The sequence below is a fragment of the Amborella trichopoda genome, chromosome 7 (assembly GCF_054954075.1).
Source record: "Amborella trichopoda isolate Santa Cruz 75 chromosome 7, AtrichopodaSantaCruz75HAP2 v2.0, whole genome shotgun sequence".
Classification (NCBI taxonomy): Eukaryota; Viridiplantae; Streptophyta; class Magnoliopsida; order Amborellales; family Amborellaceae; genus Amborella; species Amborella trichopoda.
In genome coordinates, this window is record NC_142342.1 from 16,924,802 (window position 1) to 16,947,346 (window position 22,545).

General features: G+C 36.7%; 1 protein-coding gene across 3 annotated transcripts; it reads right to left on the bottom strand.

Moving 5' to 3' along the window:
* Nucleotides 1–1,311: 1,311 nt before the first annotated feature.
* Nucleotides 1,312–13,248, bottom strand: LOC18441187 (mediator of RNA polymerase II transcription subunit 11). Of its 3 annotated transcripts, none has more exons than XM_011627612.3 (4): nt 12,810–13,248; nt 10,768–10,877; nt 10,504–10,620; nt 1,312–1,876 (listed from the first exon to the last, which is right to left on the bottom strand). In XM_011627612.3, exons 2-4 carry the CDS (start codon nt 10,822–10,824, stop codon nt 1,700–1,702), a joined length of 351 nt encoding a protein of 116 aa, XP_011625914.1. In that variant the 5' UTR covers nt 10,825–10,877; nt 12,810–13,248; the 3' UTR covers nt 1,312–1,699. The 3 variants fall into 3 exon arrangements, with proteins under 3 accessions (XP_011625914.1, XP_020527210.1, XP_020527211.1); XM_020671551.2 differs by lacking the exon at nt 12,810–13,248 and adding an exon at nt 11,233–11,655; XM_020671552.2 differs by lacking the exon at nt 12,810–13,248 and adding an exon at nt 11,026–11,068.
* Nucleotides 13,249–22,545: the final 9,297 nt, after the last annotated feature.

The following is a 22,545-nucleotide window of genomic DNA, read 5'->3' on the forward strand; positions in this document are numbered from 1 at the left end:
AGACTATTTAGAAATATGGGTGTCATTTCTTTGAAATTATTCATGAACTTTAATGGTTTGCATTTTAAAGATTATTTTTGGTCTTGTGAATCTTATTTTACAGCCCATATTCTGTCATTCTTCTGCTTATTTTTATTTTTTTTAATGGGAATGTCAAATTAAAAAAGTTTTTGTTAATTTGGAAGACATTTTTATATAACCCTTGCTTGTTGCGTGTATTTTATATTATTCTTCATCTCATATTATTTCCAATAATTAACAATGCTTATTTACTGTGACTCAATATTATCATTTTGACTATTTTAGCCTTGACCCAACTCTTTAAGTCTTAGACCAGTGTATTTTTTACTTAGCCAGCTCTGAGCATCATATAAGGTCTGGGGGGAGGGGAGGGTACATGGATGACTTACTATTCATTTATGGCACGTTTGGTTCGTGCATAAATGTTCTTAGGAAAGCATTTTTACGTGAAAATACTCGGCCGCTCCTTGACCCGAAACTGAGGGCACGTTTGGTATTTGCATCAACACATTTTCATGTGAAAATTATATTAGGCTCGTTTGATATGCGACAAAAACAAAAAAGAGAAAAACTACCTGGAAATTTTAAAGAGAAACTCTCTCACATTTTTAGAGAGAGAAAGTATCTCAAATTTTAGAAAGAGTGAGTATATTAACATTTTAGAGAGAAATTTTATCGAATTTTAGAAAAAGGAAGTACTTAAAAAATTTTTAGAGAGATAAATTATCTCAAAATTTTTAGAGAGAGCAATTATCTCAAATTTTAAATTTTAGATAGAGAAAGCATATTAAAATTTGACAGAAAAACTATATCAAGTTTTTTAGAGAGAAAGAAGATGAAAATTTTTTGAGAGAGAGAGTATATCAAATTTTTATAGAAAAACTATATCAAATTTAAAGTTTTAAAGAGATAGCATCTTAAAATTTTAGAAACTGAAACTATATCAAATTTTAGAGAAGGGCAAATTTGAAGATGTCATCTTTGCAAAGATTTCAACATTCACGCTACTTTACAAATACTAAAATAGCAGAAAGAACAACAAAACAAGTCCACTTTTTTCAACAATTTTGCTTTATATGTGAACATATGCCACATGTTCATCGCTAGCCTGTGCTACACATTCCATACATCTTCGTAAAGGTGTATGCTAATGTTTGGACACCCTCCTATCAATATGTGGTCTCCATTGATAAAAATTGTCTTTGAAATTGAAAATTTTACAATCCAAATGCCGTAGTACCAAAAACATGACCCTATTTAAACCATTCATCAAGCATTGAAATGGTCATGTGTAACAAAAGTCAAGTCATGCCATAAAATCATAAAAGCAGTCAAAACACTCGTTGTCTCTTAATGACATCCATGTACTTCAGGACACAACAAAATACAATTTATGCCACCAATAGTCACAACCAACCTCCTATAATGGAAAACTAGAAGAAGAAAAGAACCTCAGCCTCCGAGGCATTCGAAGATTTTTGTTTCTCGATTCTTTGTCGGAAAAACAATCTGTATGCATTATCATATGCACTAGATAAATATACATTGCCACTAACCATGACTGAAATAACATGCATGTCGTGGGGATCATTTTGATTGGCATATCATTCCTCTGTAATGATCTATCATTCACATATAAAGAAGCAAGGAGAAGAAGAAGATATGACACAATCGAAAATCAATTTGCCTTGTTGTACTCCTCTATGGTCTGTTTCATGCCATCCAGCCGTCCTATAATCATGCCGAGCTTCTTGCAACACATCTCATTAGAAATTCTGGAATTGTAATCACATTTCTCGAATGGCCGATAATCACATGCACTTTTAATTTCCTGCCACAACATCATCTGAATCTCCTGCATTCACAATGTAAAAGAGAGCCCATTAGATATGTACGATAAAAATAATTAAAGCATTTTCAGCAACATCATGAAATATTTCTTGGAAAAATATATATTCTTACAGGGTTATCTGACATTAAACAACCCTTCGAATACAAGTGTTAGATTAACATGGCTTGTGAAGGGTCGACTCACTGAATATGTGGTTGCTTTCTACTAGAAAGTTGCTTTATATGGGTTGTGCTTGGTCATTAAGTAAAGGCACATGTCAAATTATATCTAAAAGATGAAGTAAACTTTTGTCATCTTTATAAAGACATAGCAGAAACTTTTACTAAAGAACAAGAACATATGTACTAATTTTGTTTGAAATACCCTTCTACTTTTGTGAGATATTCAAATGTATCCCCACTTAATACTTAAGCTACTTGTATAAAGCAACTTTTTACAAAATAGCAACCACTTTTTCATAAATACAATCCCCACCCCTTTCTAACCTTAAGCTTTGTAATTTGAGGATTCTGAAGTGTGCGCACACACACACATACACACACTTATAGGAAAACATTTATATAGGCAATCAATCTTATACTATTAAAGTAAGGAGGACCTCAAAAACCCAACAGATAATTTTCTTCAGATGCTGGAAAATCTCCAATAGATTATCTTGACCTCGAAGTGTATGGATAAGGGGAAAAAACAGATTCAAGTCCTACAAATGGTGCAACACATTATTTGGATTGTCCATTTTCAAAATTTTCAAGTGTTTATATATCTGCTCAATCTGCACTATTTTGGAACTTTGAATTTCACAATTAAAAATGAAATTAGATTTTCAGGCTATCGCAAGGGCTTCCAGAACTGAAACTGCATCTTCAAGCAAGGTTTGTAGGTGCGCCTTATTTTGATTGTTTAAGGTTGACACCTTATATAAGCTGCACCCATATGTGTGTGTGTGTGTTAAGGGTTCAGATTTTATGTTTCTTTTTATGGGCATTAATTGGTATGAGAGCCATGTTAGGGCTCTTCAATCGTTTCAGCTTTGTAATTTCCCGTTTTAGGGGGTTTACTTAGGGCATCTCCATTATGGTCGATGAGAAGCAAAACTTTTGTCCCTTTCTCCTCATCTTCTAGCTGTCATTGAGGATGGGACCAGAAAGAGTTCGCGAGACCAACTCATCCTGGCAGGGTGCTCTAAAAAAGAGCCCCTCCAAGAAGTGGCTTTTTGGAAATTAAATCGAGAAAGACCCTGGCAAAATGAAAACCATTGTCTACAACCCCAAGGGCTTATTTCAAGCCTCCGGATTCAAATCCATTGATAATGTAGAGGAAGTAGTGTCCGAGGTATCTGAAAACTCGGAGAGTCCTTATCGAACTAATTGTTGATACCAGAAAGCTAAGAAAATTCATGGAGAAGGGCATAAGATTCATCTATATCGGGAGATTGGAAGTAGTAGTTAACCCTTAACCAGGGAAAACCTAAACATTTCTGAACTTGTCAATGCTCAACAGCTAGCATACCCTTTTTGATGCAGCCTTAATTGGAGCAATCAAAGCCTCTCCAGCCAAGGCAAGATTCATCTCTTTATATCCTCGAACTTTACCATCTCATTGACAAACCAACACCTAAACCAGGTCCTGAGGCACAACAGGGCTTTGATGGCTCTGATTGCCATCACTTGGAAAATTACATACTGAGCCATAAACACATATACACCTACAACTAGGACTATTGTCTGATTTGAGGGAATATATATGGAGGAAGATATTGAGGATCAGATAATGATCCCTCAAAGAATAAATCCTTCTAAGGTCAGTATTCCTTGGGCATGGACTCTCGAGCATCAATCCGCAAAGGTCCTTGAGCCTCCCCGAGCGAGTATCAGCTCCAGCAGGCCAGGTCAGATCTCCATTGACTTTGGCCAGAGTATGAGGGCCCCAGCCTCCTCCTATTCTCCAAAGAAACGTTGCAACATGAGAAGTCGACGCGGGCCATACTCTCGCGCATCTTCCGTACCTTCCCATGCCTCTCAAAACTATGGAAAGATCTAGAGGTCATGGCTGCTCTTCGTGAGCATTACCTTTAGGATCCCCGAAAACAACGGTGGCTAAAAGAGTACATTCAGTCCCAAAGAGTAGAACTTTGAGAGTGATGGATCAAAGATCTCAAAATGGGACAAGAGGTTATCCTCCTAGACTTCGTTATGGAAGGCTAATAGTGCATAACTCCTTTGCCACTTCTGAGGAAGTGGATTGACTGTGGAAGATTATTTAAACGATGCTCGCAGAAGACTTTGGCTCAGCCAATTCAAAGAATATGAAAGGTCACTCATAGACCATCTTCGGAAAGCATATAGCAGCAGCAAGAAGGTCTAACTTGACTTCGGCATGTGGAGAAGAACTTGAAGTCTCCTCTTTTCCACCATTCGAATGAAAAGCAGGTTGCTGTCCCAATGTTCCGTCTGAAGCCCACTCAAGCCAAACCCTCCTTCATTAACAGTTGAATTGAACCAACACCGTACTGCCTGCCATTAACCTTAAGTATTGGAGAGGATCTGGGGGATCAAGTCGAGAAGCTAGTCTATTTGGTCGACAACCTTCTAATGACTCATGCCTAAGTCTCTCCCAAGCCCAAGATGGCCCAAAAGATGCAAAATTCGTTCTCGTCTGAGCCTCAGACAGCATAAGGCAACATATCTCCACAAACTTCAGCCTTTCTGCAAGCAAAGACGGGGACTAGATCCCCCAAGATTGAAGAGAACCAGTACAACTGCAGACAGAAAATTCAAGGGTAACTATGAGATAATTACCAGAAAACACTTTTATGCCTCCATACGAGTGGGAGCCATGCACGGAGGATAATCTGATGATGAGACTACCAAACTCTTTTCAGAAGAGTGTGACCCAGATGATGGTAGCAGCTATTTTTCCAGGTTCCAGAGCAGTTGCTTCAATGGGTGCCAACGATTCATTCAAGCACTCCAGAGGAAACCAGCCAAAGTCAGGCGCATGCCCTGACTTACAAAGTCCCCCATTCTATTCCCAGGGGCTTCATCAGTAGATGGCCAAAGCTCGGAGCAAATAACCAAAATGCTAAGTCTAATGGTTGCAAACACTAATGCTAGGCTCAAATTGAGACATTCTATATGATAGCCCAAGGTTTCATAGGAAATCCATGATGTTGGTGGTATCAGTTTGACAAATGTGGTGAGGAGGAGATAAAAGCCTTGGTGAGAGTGGAAGTGGACAGGACCATCGAAAGAGATGCATTCGGTAGTCAAATTCCCAATCCTATTAAAAAGAATTCTAGAAAGCACTCAGAGATACATCTAGAAGTGGGTTAATACTAATGGGTCAAGCAAAGTGACTGTCAAGGCACTCCACCTAAGCTGGAAACCGTGACCCAAAACTATCTTCTCAAACCAACACAACAGGAACCATGATCCATAGTCATGCGCAAGGGCTCATGATTGGCCTATTAAAGCTAGCCAATAAATAGTAGAACCACGATTCCAATATGTGGATTATAGGTTCCCCCTTAAGAGCAAGTCAGATGCGCGTATCACTATAGTGCAAGGGGACCTCTCTCTATACACATGTACATGTATCCCTCTGCAGGGATGCTTCTTAGTATGCAACTGTCATACGTAAATGTCGTGCAGAGGTCTGTTGAGGATTTTGGCCCTCTCTCTTACAGATCTACAACCGCACACAAGAAACCACAAAGTTCTCTTGGCATACAAACCATTCTTTAGGCATCTCTCCGACCTCAAAAAGGGATGAACCTGTAGGAATCCTCAACGGTGGTGCCTATGCCTAAGGGAAAGAGTTTTGGACATGACCCGAGCCACAAACAGCCTAACCCTGGGTCAATCAACCAATCATATACTCCCATTGAAGTGTACAATTCACTATATTTATTATATTTATATGCTCTCACGAGCTTTAAAAGCCACAACCACTTGGCCTTTGAAGCTTGTACAATCACCTTGTCTCACTCTCTTTCAAGCCCATCTCATGTACATGCTTGGCAAACACATTTACCACACTAATGCTTTGGTCAAGGATCTACCAACATAGCCTCTGTCAAGAGATAAGCAAACTCGATCTCTCCTACTTGGATCTCGTTGCGTATGTAATAGTCCGCCTTTATATGCCTGGTTTTTTTACGAAGTTGTGGCTCCTTAGCCACACAAATCGCAGCCAGGTTGTAGCAGAAGATCCTCACACACAAGGATTTACTGGATCAAATCTATGCTAATTTAGGAACTTCTTCAACCAGAGAGCTTTTTTTGTTGCGAGACAACAAGCCACATACTCTAAGTCTCTAACTCCAAAGTAAAGAGCACAACGACAGTTTGTTTCCTTGAGCACCAAGAAATGGCTACACTGGCAAGTGTGAAGATATATTCGATGTGGACTTCATTTCATCTAGATCTCCCTAATAATCCACATCTGAATATCCCTATATCTGAATATCTGAGCCTCCTTCATAAGTGAGGATGAGATTAACAGTTCCCTTCAAATATGACATAACTCTTTTATTGCCTTCTAGAGCTCCATGCCTGGATTACCCTAGAACCTGCTACTCATACATATAACAAATGATAAGTTTGGTCTCATCCCCAACATAGAACACTTTTGTATGGGATTCTCTGCAATGGCTTCTTTTTCTTCTGTACTCATGGGACATATGGCTAGGCTTAACTTGGTCTTCTTATCAACATGGATATGGACCTACAATTTTCCATCTCAAATCTTACTCTCTTTTTTTTTTTTTTTTGCAATATGCCTCATGAGATAATTGAATGGTTCTCTCTTCTATTTCTCATAAGCTTAATTCCTAGCACATATGAAGCCTCTCCAAGAGCTTTCATATCAAAGTGTTGTGAGAAGAACGCTTTTGCTTCAAAACGAGTCATTGAACTACTGGCAATTAGCATCCACACACAGGGAGGTGAACACATCACTCCAATTCACGTTGACATATATACAATAATCCTCCTTGTTAGGCAAAAACCAGCTTTTGGCAAGGTCTCTTGAAATTTTATGTACCACCCCCTCGATGCTTGTTTTAGGCCGCAAAGGGATTTCTTAAAGTTTACATAGTAGTTTTTCCTTCCCTTCTCTATGCAGCCATCTAACCACCTATGCCCTGCAGTATGGAAACCAACTGACCTTTCTCCATGTTATATAACCCCCAATTAAGAGTCACACAAGGTAGGTTGAGAAGATACAGAGGGGAACAAGTGTTGCTTGCTGGATTCTGCACTAAGTAAACCAAACCCCCCCCCCACCCCTCCAAACCAAAAGAAAAAAAAAACCAAAATGCCTCTGTTACCAAAATGCTCCAGGCAGAAAATTAGAGAAAAAAGACACTCCTGAAATCAGAAACCCTGACACTCGAATGCAAAACCCCAAAATCCAAGTAAAATCTGTAGACTCTTGTCAGGGTTGAATTGTCCTTTTTTCTTCTGGAAATGGTATGCCTTGCTTATACTTATCCCCCATCCAAGCCACAAAACAAGTACATATACCGTCCATGCATCTTGAACCTAATAGTTATTTTGAATGAAGGCGCATAGACCATTATTGGATTGAGACTGGTGTAACCTTCCATTTTACATTAAGAAGCCACTGGAGAACTTTTATCTCAGAATTCCAATGTATTGGTCAGCCTGCAACTACATTTTGCTATATACCATCTTGACTTTCAGAACTATGTTCATACATGCTAATTTCATCCCTTTACTAATTATCACTATCAGATGGAATTCCTTCATGACCTTATTCAGATCAGCATTCCTAAATGAATGCCATGCAATAAAATTATCGAACTATGGAGGCTTACCTCTAACAAGTCTCAAGACCACACCACTTATGTCTTGCTCCTCATAGGGTATTTATTCACATAGCAGAAGATATTAGAGAGTCAAAAGAACTTTACTCGAAAGAAATTATTGGCAATTGCTCCTTGTCCATTCTGACATAGTTCATAAGGTTTGGTGGCGTATTGCCTTGCTCTTTCGTGAAGAAGAAAGTATCCTAGTCTCTTTCCTAAAGCCAATTTGGAGTATTTTTTCACCTCTCATTAATTTCTTCTGGGAAAACTACAGTCAAACTTTTTCTTCAGACTCATGCTGCCCATTCCTCTGATCTTTGAAAAATTAATAGTTCTCACAAATGTGAACCTCCAAATCCCCAAGTATCTCTATCCAGTGAGCTGGTTTTCAACAAATAAACTTTTAGCCACATTTGAACTTTATCCTTCCCTCCATCTAGAAGCTCCAATACCAAATCCCAGCAACCACATCAGAAACTAAGTCATCTCATTCTGACCATGTTCATTTACCAAAACCTACATGCTTCTACGATTAAAAAGTGATCTAACTCATCCTCACTTGTTTCATTCTGTATTTAAACCAAGGAAATTGGTTCTACCATGTGGAAGCTGATCAAAATGCTCAATTCACAAACTCCAAGATTTGATCCTTGCTTGATGTAGGGTCCTCTTTTCTAGGATGAAAACCCATTAGAGTTAAACCACTTCCAAGGCACCATTAAATCTCTCATTTAGACTAGACTTCAAACAAATTTCCTGGTATTTCTCCTTAAATGCTATTATGATTAGCATTTTGCACCATTATCATCAATGACCAAAGCCATCCTCCAAGGAAGGAAATGATGGTGACACAGGAAAAAACGTAAGCACTCTTTCTCGAGTACCTTCGTGAACCCCATAGGAGACACCTCTCGATGGAAAAGAAGTGCAATCACTGCAAAAAAATTAAACTTAGAACCCATGAATCAAAAGGCTTGAACTCAGTTTCCATGGTGAATTTGGTTATTTGACAAAGAATCCCACAGAATTCTTTAATGTTGTACATGTGAGGGGAATTTTGGTCAACATGAAGGGTATTTTGGTCATCGAACACTGTGTATTATATTTATCTTTCATCAGTTCCTTTCTTGTCGCTTGCTACCATTGTCCTGCTCATTTTCACATATATTCAAGGCTGTGTGACAAGGACACGAATACGACAATCCATGTCTAAGTCAGATTCAAAAAAATCTGACCCATCACCTATATTTTGGCAATGATAGTATGACACACCAACACAAGTCCATACATCACTTACATGTCTATATATTCAGATAGATAATTAATTTATAACTTCAAATCAAACATGTTTCTTTATAGTACACTTTTATTTTTCTACATTTCTAGATATGTGCAATGTTTTGATGTGCTATTGTTCTAACCACTTCCCGGTTGGGTGTGGTAATGGTCATTCCCGAATAGCATAAGGATTTCTATCTTATGTGGCAGCTTCAATTAATGAAATGAAAAATAAACACGAGGTTTTAAATAGAAGGTCTACATAAGGGAAGGCAGCCTACACAGTGGAAGAAGCAAACATCCATAGAAGATGAAGAAGTTTAGACATTAACTATCTAACGAAAAGAAAGACATGAAGGAATCATGAAAGATGAGGACAGACGCAGAGGTGAATCTTAGGAAGTACATCATTACAAGCATAATAAGTTTTGGGTGCAGCAACAACTCCTGCACCAAACCACCTTGCTTGGGACAATGGTAAAACAGCCCTTTCTTAGTTTTTCCCTAGAAGAAGCGATTCAGATATAAATGGGACTGATATTCTGCAGATATTGACGCCACACCAAGCACCCAATTATGTAGGCCTTGCATATAAAGCCACTATATCTGCAACTTACACTCCATTCCAAACATGCCGTAAATATACACACAATATAACTTTTCATGGTACCTATATTTGATGCCCTCCGACTGATTGATGAAAAAAAAAAAAGGGTCCATGCCCTTAGAGTTAACCAGTCAATAAACTAGTAACTATTTCCGTTACAAATACTAACTCGTCTTGTTCAAAGGAAATACACCTCATGAGGCAAGAAGGTAGATGCCAATAAGAAGCTAATCAACACAATCAAACCATGCAAGCCATTAAGGGAATGTTCTATTCAATAAAAATAGAATGTGTCTTTCTATTGCTCTTGTAAGTTCAAGAACTCATGCCATCAAAGTTGAATGCATGACACGTGATACCAATTCTACTTATAAACATGCCGAACTTGGTGTACATTTATGCCAATTCTACTTAAAATATGCTGAACCAGGTGTACATTTATCACATTAAGAGGAAGACACATTCACTTTCTAGAGACATAATATGAGAGAAAGATCATCATTTTCTTCAAATCAGAATGATAGGATGGATAAATTGCATTTTTCTAGAGTCAACACAAATCTAAATCAATTACTTGATGACCAATACAATAGAATGCAGAAACTTTCAACAAGTTCATTATAAATTACTTTGCAACTTGTTATGGCAACTACAGGGAAACCAATAATACGTTGAACAAACGATGCACAACAAATCCAGCCGTAAGAGCTCTACATCACTGTTAGACATATTACAACAATAAACAAAAGCGAAAATCAAAACTAAGATGAATTGCAGAATTCATGTGCTCACATAAACTTGCATAACAATGATTCATAGATCTCACTTTCAAAGGATAGTCTGAAAGAAAACAACAAAAGAGTATACTAAAAAAAGGTAGATACTAAATATCTAAAAAGCAAATACGTGTTTCACCTTAATGGATTGCATGAACTCCGGGCAATAATTATTAAGAACTTCCATTCTGGGACCTGTTCCATTTGCCAATTCCTCCATTACTCCACCAGCAAGCTCTAAAACACGAACTATCCTCTGAAAATTAAGTGAACAAAGACTCAAGATTTAAGCCACCATTTTAGAAAACCAAAACATCACATTATAAGATGTGACCAAAGGAGAGGTGAAAGAATGTTTCATGAATAATAACACTCTCTCCTCTTTCCAATCAAAGGGAAATACCTTTTCGACTTGATGAAGCAGCTGCAATGAGGCATTAGGAACATCATTTGTATCCATTTGACCAAACTAGAAACAGAATGCGTAATTTTTTCTCTTTTATTTGTATGCACCTGCATGAAACATTCATAATCAAGGACTTTGGATCATCAGTTATATCCCTATGCCCTAAAATGAGAGAGCTCCTGTTCGAATTGGGGAAGATCAGAAAACAAGTTCCAAGGTCGATGGGCTCTAATTCACGGTAAAACAAAACTTCACCTCTCGAGGTGGGGGGAACTTTTATTTTCAGACGCGAACCCTCTATTAACTATTCACAACTTACGATATATATTATATTATATAATAATTTATTTATATATTAAATAATATATTTAAAATATAAATTATATTTTAATAATATTTAATATATGATATATATTTATGTAATATAATATATTTATGAGCGGTGACCCTGCAGAACCCTACCTCAAAATAGCGGTGATCTTATTGGACCCTACCTCAAATAGAGGTGATTCTCACTAGACCCTGCCTCAAATAGTGGTGATTCTTACTAGACCCTGCCTCTCTCCCTTACCGCATCTCTCCTCTCTCTCTCTCTCCCTCGCAACCTCTGTCCTCTTTCCCTCACGGCCTCTCTCTTCTCTTTCCCTCAATATAAGCCAACAATGATGTGGACCAGCTGACAAGTTTTGGTGTTAGAGATTTTTTGTGGAGCAGTCATACTCATTTGATAGTCATTTAGTGAATCCTTGGAGTTCAGAAGGTTAGATTGAATATTTGGCAAGATCCGGTTTCTTTCTCATCTTGCTACTTCATTCATCTTGTTCTATGGTCTTTTAATTTCTCTGTATTAGCCATTGATAATGGTCTCTGTATTAGCCATTGATAATGGTATTTGAGTTGAGAGGTCTTTATGGTTTAGAGTGTTTGTGGACATCCATGGCCCAAGCTTTGGGTACAAGGAGAGGAAGAGAAAAATAGTGTACAATGTTTGTAAGGAATTGTGGGATAACATATTGGCCCGGTCAACTGCTGCACCAGACCTCAAAACAGAATATAATGAAATTCTGAAAGTTCTACAATAGGAGGAGGGGAACTCTGAAGGTTCTGTTGCCATGGCAGATCAACATACTTAAATGCTGCCTTTAATAATATGAACTTCCTGTCTTGATTCCTTCTCGGCCCCCTGGATTTTTCTCTGTGCCTTGAATAGCACACCCTTCCCCAAAGTCCTATAGACGGCCCCAAACTTTTTTCAAAAGTCCTACATCCCACACCCTCCATCCAATTTCAAGCAGATTGAACCTATTTATACATAACAACCCTCGTTTTTGCTCGAAATTCCCGACCATAAAATTTGGCCCTTCCTCTCTCTCTAAGGCTGAAGTGGCTAACCAGTCTGAACTCTATGTGTGTGTACGTATGGGCGTGTGCAAAACACACAAGTCAGAAATTTTCTAACCGATTGGGTTACGGCAAGAAGTGCGATGTTCTGATGTTCAGCTAACTTTAATAAAATTGATCAATTTACAGTCCATGAACGGATCAATTTACAGCCCATGAACAGAGTTTACTTGGCCTGGAATATGGTAAATTAAAATACACAAGCTCTCTAATACTGGACGCGAATTGGAGCAAAATAATGCAAACTTGTAACCAAAACTGAGCGAGAAATGCAAAATTTGAGCCGAGTACAAGAAAGCATTTGTAATTTCCTGTCCAAAATTACAACCGGAGACAATTGAAAGAAGAAGAGTAGGCACAAGAAGAATGGGAAGAAATTAAAATGGGGTGGATTACAAACCATAAGAAACAATGGAGTATACTAGACAAAACCCATCAAAAGTATCGAAAAAATTATGAAAAATCCTATCATAACCTCATTAACAATCATGTAGATTTTGACAACTCCCAATTTATACATTTTTGCCCATTTATGAATACAAGTAGTCAATTTATCAAATAAAAATAGCTTATCCAAACCCATAAAAAACTGCCCAATCTAGTTAAAGAAAAGGAATAGTTCAACAAATTTTGTTCACCTCGGATATGAGAAAATTTTCTGAACGCTTTGAATCTTGTGGGTTTTGGTAACAATTTACTCTCTAGAGTTCAGCTACCATGGATTTTTTGGTGCTACCGATTCTCTCCATGAAGAAGAGGGAGAGACAGAATGAGAGGTGGTAGCCGCCATGAACAAACCAGAGCGAGGAGAGAGGCCGTGAGGGAGTGAGGAGAGAGGCCGTGAGGGTGAAGGAGAGGGAGAGAGAGAAGTGCTGGGGACCAGCAAATCAGGGTGGTTTTGCATGGGCAATCTTGAGAGAGAGAGGGAAATAGGGATAGGTTGGGTATAGGCCTATGCCACTATGTGTTAGGGTCTTTGTGGGGAGAGAGAAAGACAGGTGAAATTTAAATTTGAGTCATTTTCACTCGAGATTAGAACCATAGGATCAACGGTGATCCTTAGGGGCCTCATGCCACTATTTGTGGCAGAGTCCTATAAAATCAATTTCCTATATTTATATAATATCTGTTTTATTTATGTAATAGATATTTCTATATAATACAAATATACATTAATAAAATAAATATAAAATGTGTTTTATAGATTTATTATATTATTACAATATAGATTTATTATATTATAAATAACATATAATATTTATATTATATTATAGTATAATAAATATATATGTATATATATATATAATATAATGTATTTATATTATATGTTTTATTTATGTAATAGATATTTACAATACAACATATATTATATAATATTTTATATTTAATATGAAAAAATATTTAAAATATAACATTTTTATAATATTTGAAGAGTATTTAAATAAATATAATTATATATTTTAAGTTATAATAACTAAATATTGCGTATATAAATTAATATATTTACAAAATATATTTAAATACCAAACAAGTTACCAAACATATGTAATTCATTACGTTGTGCTTTTTAAACATGTTAACAAGCATGGTGAAACGAAAGTTTGCAAAAGTTTTTCATGCAAAGTGTTTACATATGTAAATATTTTTCCTGGGGAAATATTTATGCACCAAGCAAATGTGCCCTTGCCTTTTTGTTCTCTCTAAGGAAGATAGTATCTTTACAACTACACAAGTTCTTAAGTTTTCCATGATATGTTCCATCCTGTAGGCAAGTAGGTTCAGAACGCTTCATATTGAGATTTGAGGGAACCACCTTCCACCCCTAACAATGATTAGAGTTTTCACCTTGTATTTAAAAAAGGGAAAAAAGAAAAAGAAAATGAACAACCTATTGAAAACCATTTTAGGAAATGTAAGAACAATGTAGGCTTCTGGAATTGACAAATAATTGATTCCAGCTAGTTTGCACAAGACTTATTTTCCTCCTCTCTGAGGAGAAACCATCAAAGTTCAAATTTACGTACTTCCAATGGGTAAGATTTATATAAAAATATCTAAGAACTCGGAAGCTTTCTTTTTGTCATTGTTCCTTACTCAAGAACAAGGTCTAGTACTCTAGCCCCTTGAAACTGTGAGAGATAGATCCTCTGATATCAAAGTCTCAAATTCTCTTCTAGATGATCTTTGCTGAAGAAAGAAATGACAATGAAATCCTGTAAAATTTTCTCATTTTGGATGCCCTAGAATACAGTGGGAGGGTGCTGCCTCTAATTCTACCTACCTGTTTTCGGAACTAGAAACCAGCATTATAATGGAGAGCTGTTGATTGCAATGCATTGAATTGAGACTAAAAAATGGTTGAAGAAGCTTAGAAGTCAAGAGATTTAGAGAATGTAATATCTATAATTTTCGCGGCCTTCGTATGTAAGGAACATATGTTAATTGACAACGAACTCCACATGGATAAAGAGAACCTGGTCCTTTGGCCACCTTTTTAGAATTGAGATGGCTAAACAAGTGTGGTAATGTAAAGAGATAGATTCAATATGGGAAATGGTGATCAATAACAAAAGTGTGTTTAGAATTTTTTAGTGTATGACATTCTGATTGGAATTATTTGATAAGTAGAATTGCAAGTGCATTGGGCTACTCTACATAGTATTGACGAGGGTTGGCCAGTGGAATTAATGAGATGTTTTTTTTTTGGACATATTGTTAGTTGGAATATATTGGAAACAGTTCCATATATCGAAACAACTTTGGACACTATGGAGTTTTCAGAAAGGCTATATCATTGGTGTCCAGTATGAAATCTCAAAAAATTATAGGGGTATGTAAGTATTTACCAAAGCCTCACTTAAGGTATGATGGGAATTAATTACAAAGGAGTGGATAATATTTCAGTGTTTAACGGGCATAACTCTCAATTACCAGTGATTTGACTTACGTAGTTAGTGGTTGTGTGATGCGGAAGAATTTGGTTTATATATGGATAAATGGTATAAGGTGAAGTTCCTTGAGAGAGGGAGCAATGAATATTTCTGGCAGGATGATTGGGTAAGTGAGATAATTTTGGGAATGGAATAGGGTGAATTTTTAATAGCTTGGAAATTGAGGGATATGGATGGAAGTTTGAGCATCTCATGGAGTGAGAGCTCAAGATGTAATTTTGGTAGGAGAAGCAGTACTTTGCCATGGTGATCTTGTGGCTTCAAGGCTAGCTTTGATGGAGAATGGGGTTAGGATAATCCGGAATGAAGTTCAAGTAGAAATGAAGGGGAATCCAAGGGAAATAATTGTTATTTTTTGTTGTATAGAGGAAGAAACTTTTCCTAATGGGTGTTGTTAAGGGAGCAGAGAAGAGTTTTATTGTGGAGTGAGAGGTGGTAAAGTAGTTTAAAAATATATTCACAATTGGATGTAGGAGGCTGTAGAACCCAACTGGAGGATATTGATAAAGAACTCTATGAAATTCTTTTCTCTTCAAACAACTAAGTTTAAAACTATTGATACGGCTTCTAAGTTCATTGCCAAGGGATTCTTATCGGGCCTCTCTTTGATCGATACATGGTGTAATGGAAATATTGTTCCTATGCGATCCTGTGAAGCTGGAATAGGGCAATTGTTTAAAAGTTTTGTCCGATTTCATTCTTATCGGCTAGAGAAATGGACTCAAGGCTAAGTGGTTAGGGTAGCAGGGCGCACAAAATGACATCTTGAGTTTCATTCCTATAATGCATAGGGACCTCATTCCCACTAAACTACCAAAAAAAGTAGTATTTCATTCTCTGTATGTTGGGTTTAGGTGGTTAGTGAAGTCCATCATCCTAAGGATCTCAGCCCTTCACCAAATCAATAAAAGGCATTGTGTAAAACGTGGAGCTAGTGAGAGGTCTATTTTGCTTGAGCAATGATTTTAAAATCTATTTCTCATTTTAGAAGGTAGGAGGGGGGAATTACATATAGTATGTGGACTATGGAGCAGTTGTCAGTGTTCATGAGTTAAAATGACTGATCTACCTGGTGCATTGTGGAATTTAATTTACTTGGTTGGATAATCAAAGGAGCTGGCTGGATTGGAACCCTTTTAATCTCGAGATTCTGGTAGATGGATGGAGCGCTATGGAGAGTGTTTTGTTTGGTTGATAAGTAACATTATCTGTAGCTATTGTCAAAGAAAATCTCATTTCTGGACACATGATGACTTGGTTAGAAACCGTGCTTTGAACATGTCCACTGCTCTTTAGATTTGAGTTGAAAACATAATTATGGAGGTTTGGGCAAGTTTCAGATTAGATAAAAACTTCATTGTCGAAGCAGAAGCTTAATCAAGTTGGAGGTATTTGGGGCTTTGGAGGTTTGAAAGGTGAACATTCGTAAAGGCTATTGCTTTGTCATAAGGGGAGATGAGAGGAATGGCAGTGTGAATCTGAAGAAAAAGTTCCACAATGTAGTTTGGCAGGAAGCTATTAGTTAGAAGTTAAGATATAGGGAAAAGCTTACTCTAGGAAGGGGACTTGGAATACTTGGATTCCTTCACAAGATGATTAGTGCATGGTACAACCAGATGTTTATGAACTTATCAGTGGACAAGGAACATTTTGTGGATCCGGAATTTGACAGCGCAATTGATGTCTTCCTTAGTAATCTTTATTAGAGTAAGTGATCTCCTTTCAGGGTTTGGACTTTGTTGCTCTCTAACTTCTGCCATGTGGTTGGAACCTTTTGTAGATTTAGAGTTAGTAACGCACTTTTATTCATGTGAGGGATGGTTTTTGTGTGACATTACTTAGGCATGCAGATGGAGAAGAAGCATGTGATGTGCATTTGAACAAAGACCCCGAGATGACAGTAATCTATCTTGAGATGAACACAAAATATAATATCTTAGTTCCAGTTTATATATATAAAAAAAAGTACTTTAGTTTCGAATTTAAGGAGTCATGGGATTCATGTAAATACAAGCTAATCAATATGGAAGGAAACCTGGATCATTTTTTGTTCTTATGTCTTATTAATGTGAATGAGGGAGGTGATGACATCATTATCATGGCAACCTAGGAGCCTTATGGAGGAACATATAGATCCCATTTGGTCTGTTAGGTTCAATATATAAGTCTGGGATACCCATCTGGCATGTAAACATTGTGGGGAAGGTAGAGGCAAACTAATGCTTATTAAAGGAGGAGCCATCAAGCCCCTAGCACATTGAGGCCTACTATCACCAGCACTCTTCTTGACACTTGGGAAGTATCATGGCCTTATGGTATCCTACAATAGAGGGACTTAAATGGAAATGAACATAGTAGAAGGGACAACTTATTCATTTGTTATGTTGTAGTCTCAATAGAAACTCTATCCGAGATCAAGCAGTTAGAATCAAATGGAACTTAGAGAGGCGTGAAACCCTAGCTTTGCTCGCCCTTGCTTGAAGAAATTGCTCTCTTGACCGAAGGTTGCCGCTCGAAGCTCGCCCAGACCTTCTGCTCATACATAGAGAGCTTAGACCGATGTCCTAGAGCTCTTCGGTGTTTATGTTGTGACATCCAGAGGACACAGGTGACTCGGGAGTTCATCTCTTTCCCCCTTGAAGCTGTCTTCTGCTTTTTTGTGTCTTTTTTTTCCCTCTTGCCTTAGATTTGAGCTCGTGGTTGCAGATATGTGAGCTCTTTGCCTCAGATATTAGGTTTTGCTTTAGATTTGAGTGCTTCTCAGATCTTAGTTCATCTTTCTTATTTGCGTTTTTTTTTTCTTCTTTTTTTAGGTTCCTTTTCTTTCTCTCTTCTTTGCTTCTCGAACTTTTCTGATCCCCTTTCTTTTTGAGTTTTTCTATACTTTTTTTTTTTTTTCTTTTTTTTCCTCTCCTTCTGTTGCTAGCTCATTTTTCTTTGTGCCCCCTGCCTTTTTGTTTTCTTTGAGCTCAGTTCTGTTAATCTTAGGCCATATTTTCTTGCCCTTTCCTTCTTCTGACCACCACCTTCTGATTCTCTAAAGAGAGAGAGAGAGAGAGAGAGAGAGAGAGAGAGAGTGTGTGTGTGTGAGAGAGAGAGGCCCCCCTAGAGATTGAGAGAGAGTGGCCTTTTGGCTGGGGAGGCGGGGGAATTCTCTCCCCCCTTGAAGGGAGAATTCTCTCCCCCCTCTTCCCTTTCGTCGCCCCCCTTTTTGGTGCTTTCATTCGTCCCTCCTATACACTCCTACCGCCCCACTGTCTTCATCTTTGCCCATCTTTGTTCACCCTCCACCTTCGTCTATGACCTTTTTTTATGCTCTCGGCCTTCTCTCTCTTCCCCGACTCGTAACTCTCCATGCTTAAGTTAACGCTTAAGATAGGGTTACCCTCCTTGGGGGGGTTAGCCATCTTGTTGCTCGACTTCTTTTTTCAAAATCTATTGTATCTTGCCAAGGCTAATGCCTATTATGGGGGACAGTCAGTTTCTTGACCTTGATGAACCATGTGTTTGGTAGGTTGTTACCATTGTACCTTGCCAAGGCTAACATTTATTATGGGGGACGGTTAGATTGCTGACCTTGATGAACCCTGTGTATGGTAGTACGATACTATTTTTTGGAAAGTTATTTGAGTTTGGTTCCCTGTCTTTTGGTGCGTGGTTTTTTCCTCTTACCTTGTTCCTAGCTCTTCTCCAGTTTTCGTTCTCTTTAGTTTTTCTACTCTCTGGCTGCTTCCATTCTCTTTCAAATCCAGCTTTTTAGCTGCTGGTTGTACTCAAACCCCATAGCTATGCTACTAAGCTCTGAATTGTCTTTCTCTTGGGTACCGTTTATCTTATGCTGGTTGGTACTTTGTTCCAACCCCTGCTTGTAAGGTTTCTGTTGAAAGGGGTGTTTGTTATTGTAGGTCTTGTTTGTGGTTCAGTTTGAGTGGGATGCTAAGGAGTTTGTCACCTATGGAAGTTGTTGTGTATGGTTTAGCAATGATTATAAGGTTGCTAGTGTATTTGCGCTCGTAGGTGTTGAGGGTTATTTGTGTTTTGTTAGACTCGGTTGGGTCATATTTGGAGCAGAGAGCTTAGTCTCTTTATTTCTTCTTCTCTACTTTGTATTGTAATTTGTAGTTTTGAGCTCGCTTTATATTAATGAAAATCATAGTTAACATTCAAAATAAAAATAAAAATAGAAACTCTACTCTGGAGTTGTGCATACAATTGTATTTCATTTTGCATTTGTATGTCAATGCTGATGGTGGAAAAGCTAGAGAGGCTAGAAACAAAATATCCTGCAAGAACTGATGAGAATGGATTTTGATCGGATTATGTGAAATGAGAGGGGAATTAGACTATAGGCTAAAAGGGGTTTGGGTTTGAAAGGATAGCAGAGATGAATATAACTCCTCTTTAAGGTGGATGTTACTGGAGATATGCTGAGCTGATATCCCTGGACGATTAAGTTGTCTATTAAATATTGTGGGAAGGTGGTGTAAGGTTGATGTCCCAAAGTTGGGGGATCAATTTGATGTCAAATTGTTAATGCAATTATAGAATAGCTAGAATAGTTACATTCATACTTCTGTATGTGCATATATATGTACATACATGTCTGTGTGTTTGCGCATGTTCGTGCTTTAAAAGAGAACATACATTTATTGCGAATGATGTGAACCACACATTGTAAAACAACGACAACAATAAATGTGTGTACGTGAAACATCAAGATAATATTATAGTCCTTACATACCCCAAAGAAAAAACATATTGTAAATCGATCAAAATTTGTTGCAAACTTGTTCATGGCTGATATAAGATGTTTCTTTTTCTTAATGTGCAACTGTTATTCCCCGTATCAGATGAATCATGGATATATGCTTGTAGGTTTGCATTATAGCTTCTAACTGTTTCGTTGTGTTTTTTCTATAGCTAGTATACATCCTGTAACATATTGGTTGTTTATGTGCTTATTAAACACATCATTTCCTTTGAGAATTTAGTTGAAATGCTGTTATGACCGCACCATAACAACATTTCAATTGTTATGCTGTTATGCCTTTTTTGTAAAGGTGTGGTTTTTGTAAGGTTGCAACATTAAACAATCCAATTAAGGCGCACCTTCAAATTTTATCATAACATGTACTATTGTTGTAAAAAAATCTATTTTCATATCTAATTAGAAAATTTAAAACTCCAAAAATGGTTAAAATCAAGTAGATCTATAAACATATGAAAATCTTGAAAAGGACGGTCTAGATAATGTGTTGCAAGATGCACTATTTCTGGGACTCATAAATTTTCTTTTTCATATTCATACATCTCAATGTCGAGATGAACAATTAGAGGGTTTTTCAACATTAAAACAACCTTCCCGATAGATTTTTGAGGTGCATATGTGATTCTACATTTTAAGGTTGCAACCTTATATAAACTTTTTCCTTTTTGTAATTCTACACAAACAATACGGTTATTTGAAATGTTGTTACATAATGATATTATTTACTTACCAGTGCAGGAGATCCTAGTGATATTGTGAGAGGAAATTCAGAGGCATGTGAATATTGGTCATTCGAGAAGTGTAATATGATGTAAGAACTTAGAATTTGAAATGAATTGAGCTGCAAGAAGCTTAGCATTATCATAGGATGGTTGATGGCATGAAAGAGATATGATGGGTCATGGAGATTTTGTAATCATAATTTTTCTCTAACTGGTTTTTTTCTCTTTCAATGTGTGATAATCCATTTAAAGCAAAGTTTTATCCAAAGTACGTGATACAGATTGGGAATCACCCTATCCAGATTAGGAATTGGTGATAACCAAATCAGTTCTTGCCTGGTCTGAGGAATTGGTGATAACCAAATCGGTTCTTGCCTGATATCAGAAATTGATGATAACCAAATCGGTTCTTGCTTGGTATTGATGTCCGTTGCACAAAGTTTTAGGATGGTACGAGAATCCATTTTCGTCTCTACTTATAAAATTTTAAACTCTAAAAATAGTTCAAATCAAGCAGATCTATAAACGCATGAAAATCTTGGAAATGGATGGTCTAGATAGTGTATTCTAGGATGTACTAATATTTGAACTTGAAATCTTGTTTTTTTTTTCCTATATCCATATATCTCGATGTTGAGATGATCAATTATATGTTTTTCTAAGGTCAAAATGACTTTTTCAATATATTTTTGAGGTGCACTGTAATTCAACCATTTAAGGTGTTAATCTCATATAAACGTTTTGTGTTTGAAAGGCCCCTAAAGTCTTTCTTTTCTTTCTTCTTCTCTCTATATATAATTTTTAAGAAATAAAAAATTAAGAATATTAGCTATTATTTTTACAGAGCTATGAGTATTATATTAATTATATAAATAATCATAATCGTAATTGATAGTGTAATTGTGTTATAATCCCTTGTGTATACTTATGTAATTATATTTTAATAAGTATAAGATTACAATTATTTGTTTCATGTATATTTTCTTATTTTCTAATTGTTTAGTATTACAAGCCATGGTTGGTTTTTTTTATTATAATTATATAAATTTGTGTATAATTATCTAGTTTTTACAATATAACTCATCAATAATAATTAATTTAAGCTAATTTATATATTTGTTATATTAAATGTTAGTAGTCATTTTTATTAGTTGTAGTAATTAACTAATTTAAGAGCTAAATATACTTATAATTGAACTAATGATTATCAAAATAATATCCTCCATACGTTATATTTCCTCATTTAGTATAACATTCCTCCTGCTCAACTATAGCATCATTCATCATTAAAGGTTTATTGCCTATTTTTTATGCACTATCAAAAGTCTAAGTTAGTTCGTACAACTTATAAATCTACCCTTTGTCTCTCAGCACGAGTGAGAAATCATTATTTTTTATTTTATGTAAAATTTAATTTAATTTTTTTAGTACATTCTATATTTTCGTGACCTTGATTTTGTAAATTTATTTTGCTAAGAAAATATCATTAATGTAGAAATATTACGTTATGCATGATGTTTAAATAACATGTGCAACACAGGTGCTTGCTACTAGTTTGGATAAAAGGGGGCGCGATGTATAATTCGTTGTCTTGGTAACCTGAAGACCTAGATATTCATCATAAGCCCTCGTTTTTCCATGATTTAAGACTACAAAAAAAAATTTCTTTTTTCCTTCCATTTCTTGATTGTCTTGGCCTCCCCGCCCCCCAACAACCCCCCCCCGCACGCCCCCCATTCAGTCGTCTTGAGGGCTTAGGGCCATGTTTCCAGCATGGACAACCATGAAAGCGTTTAGATCATTGAGCAGTGTTTTAAAACCCTGACCCTGGCAGATGAACCGGCAATCTGGGATGCTAATCCTGATCGGCTCTGATTTGAAAATAAATTTTTTTTAAAAAAGAAAATAACAATAAAACATAAGCTGTGGAAAC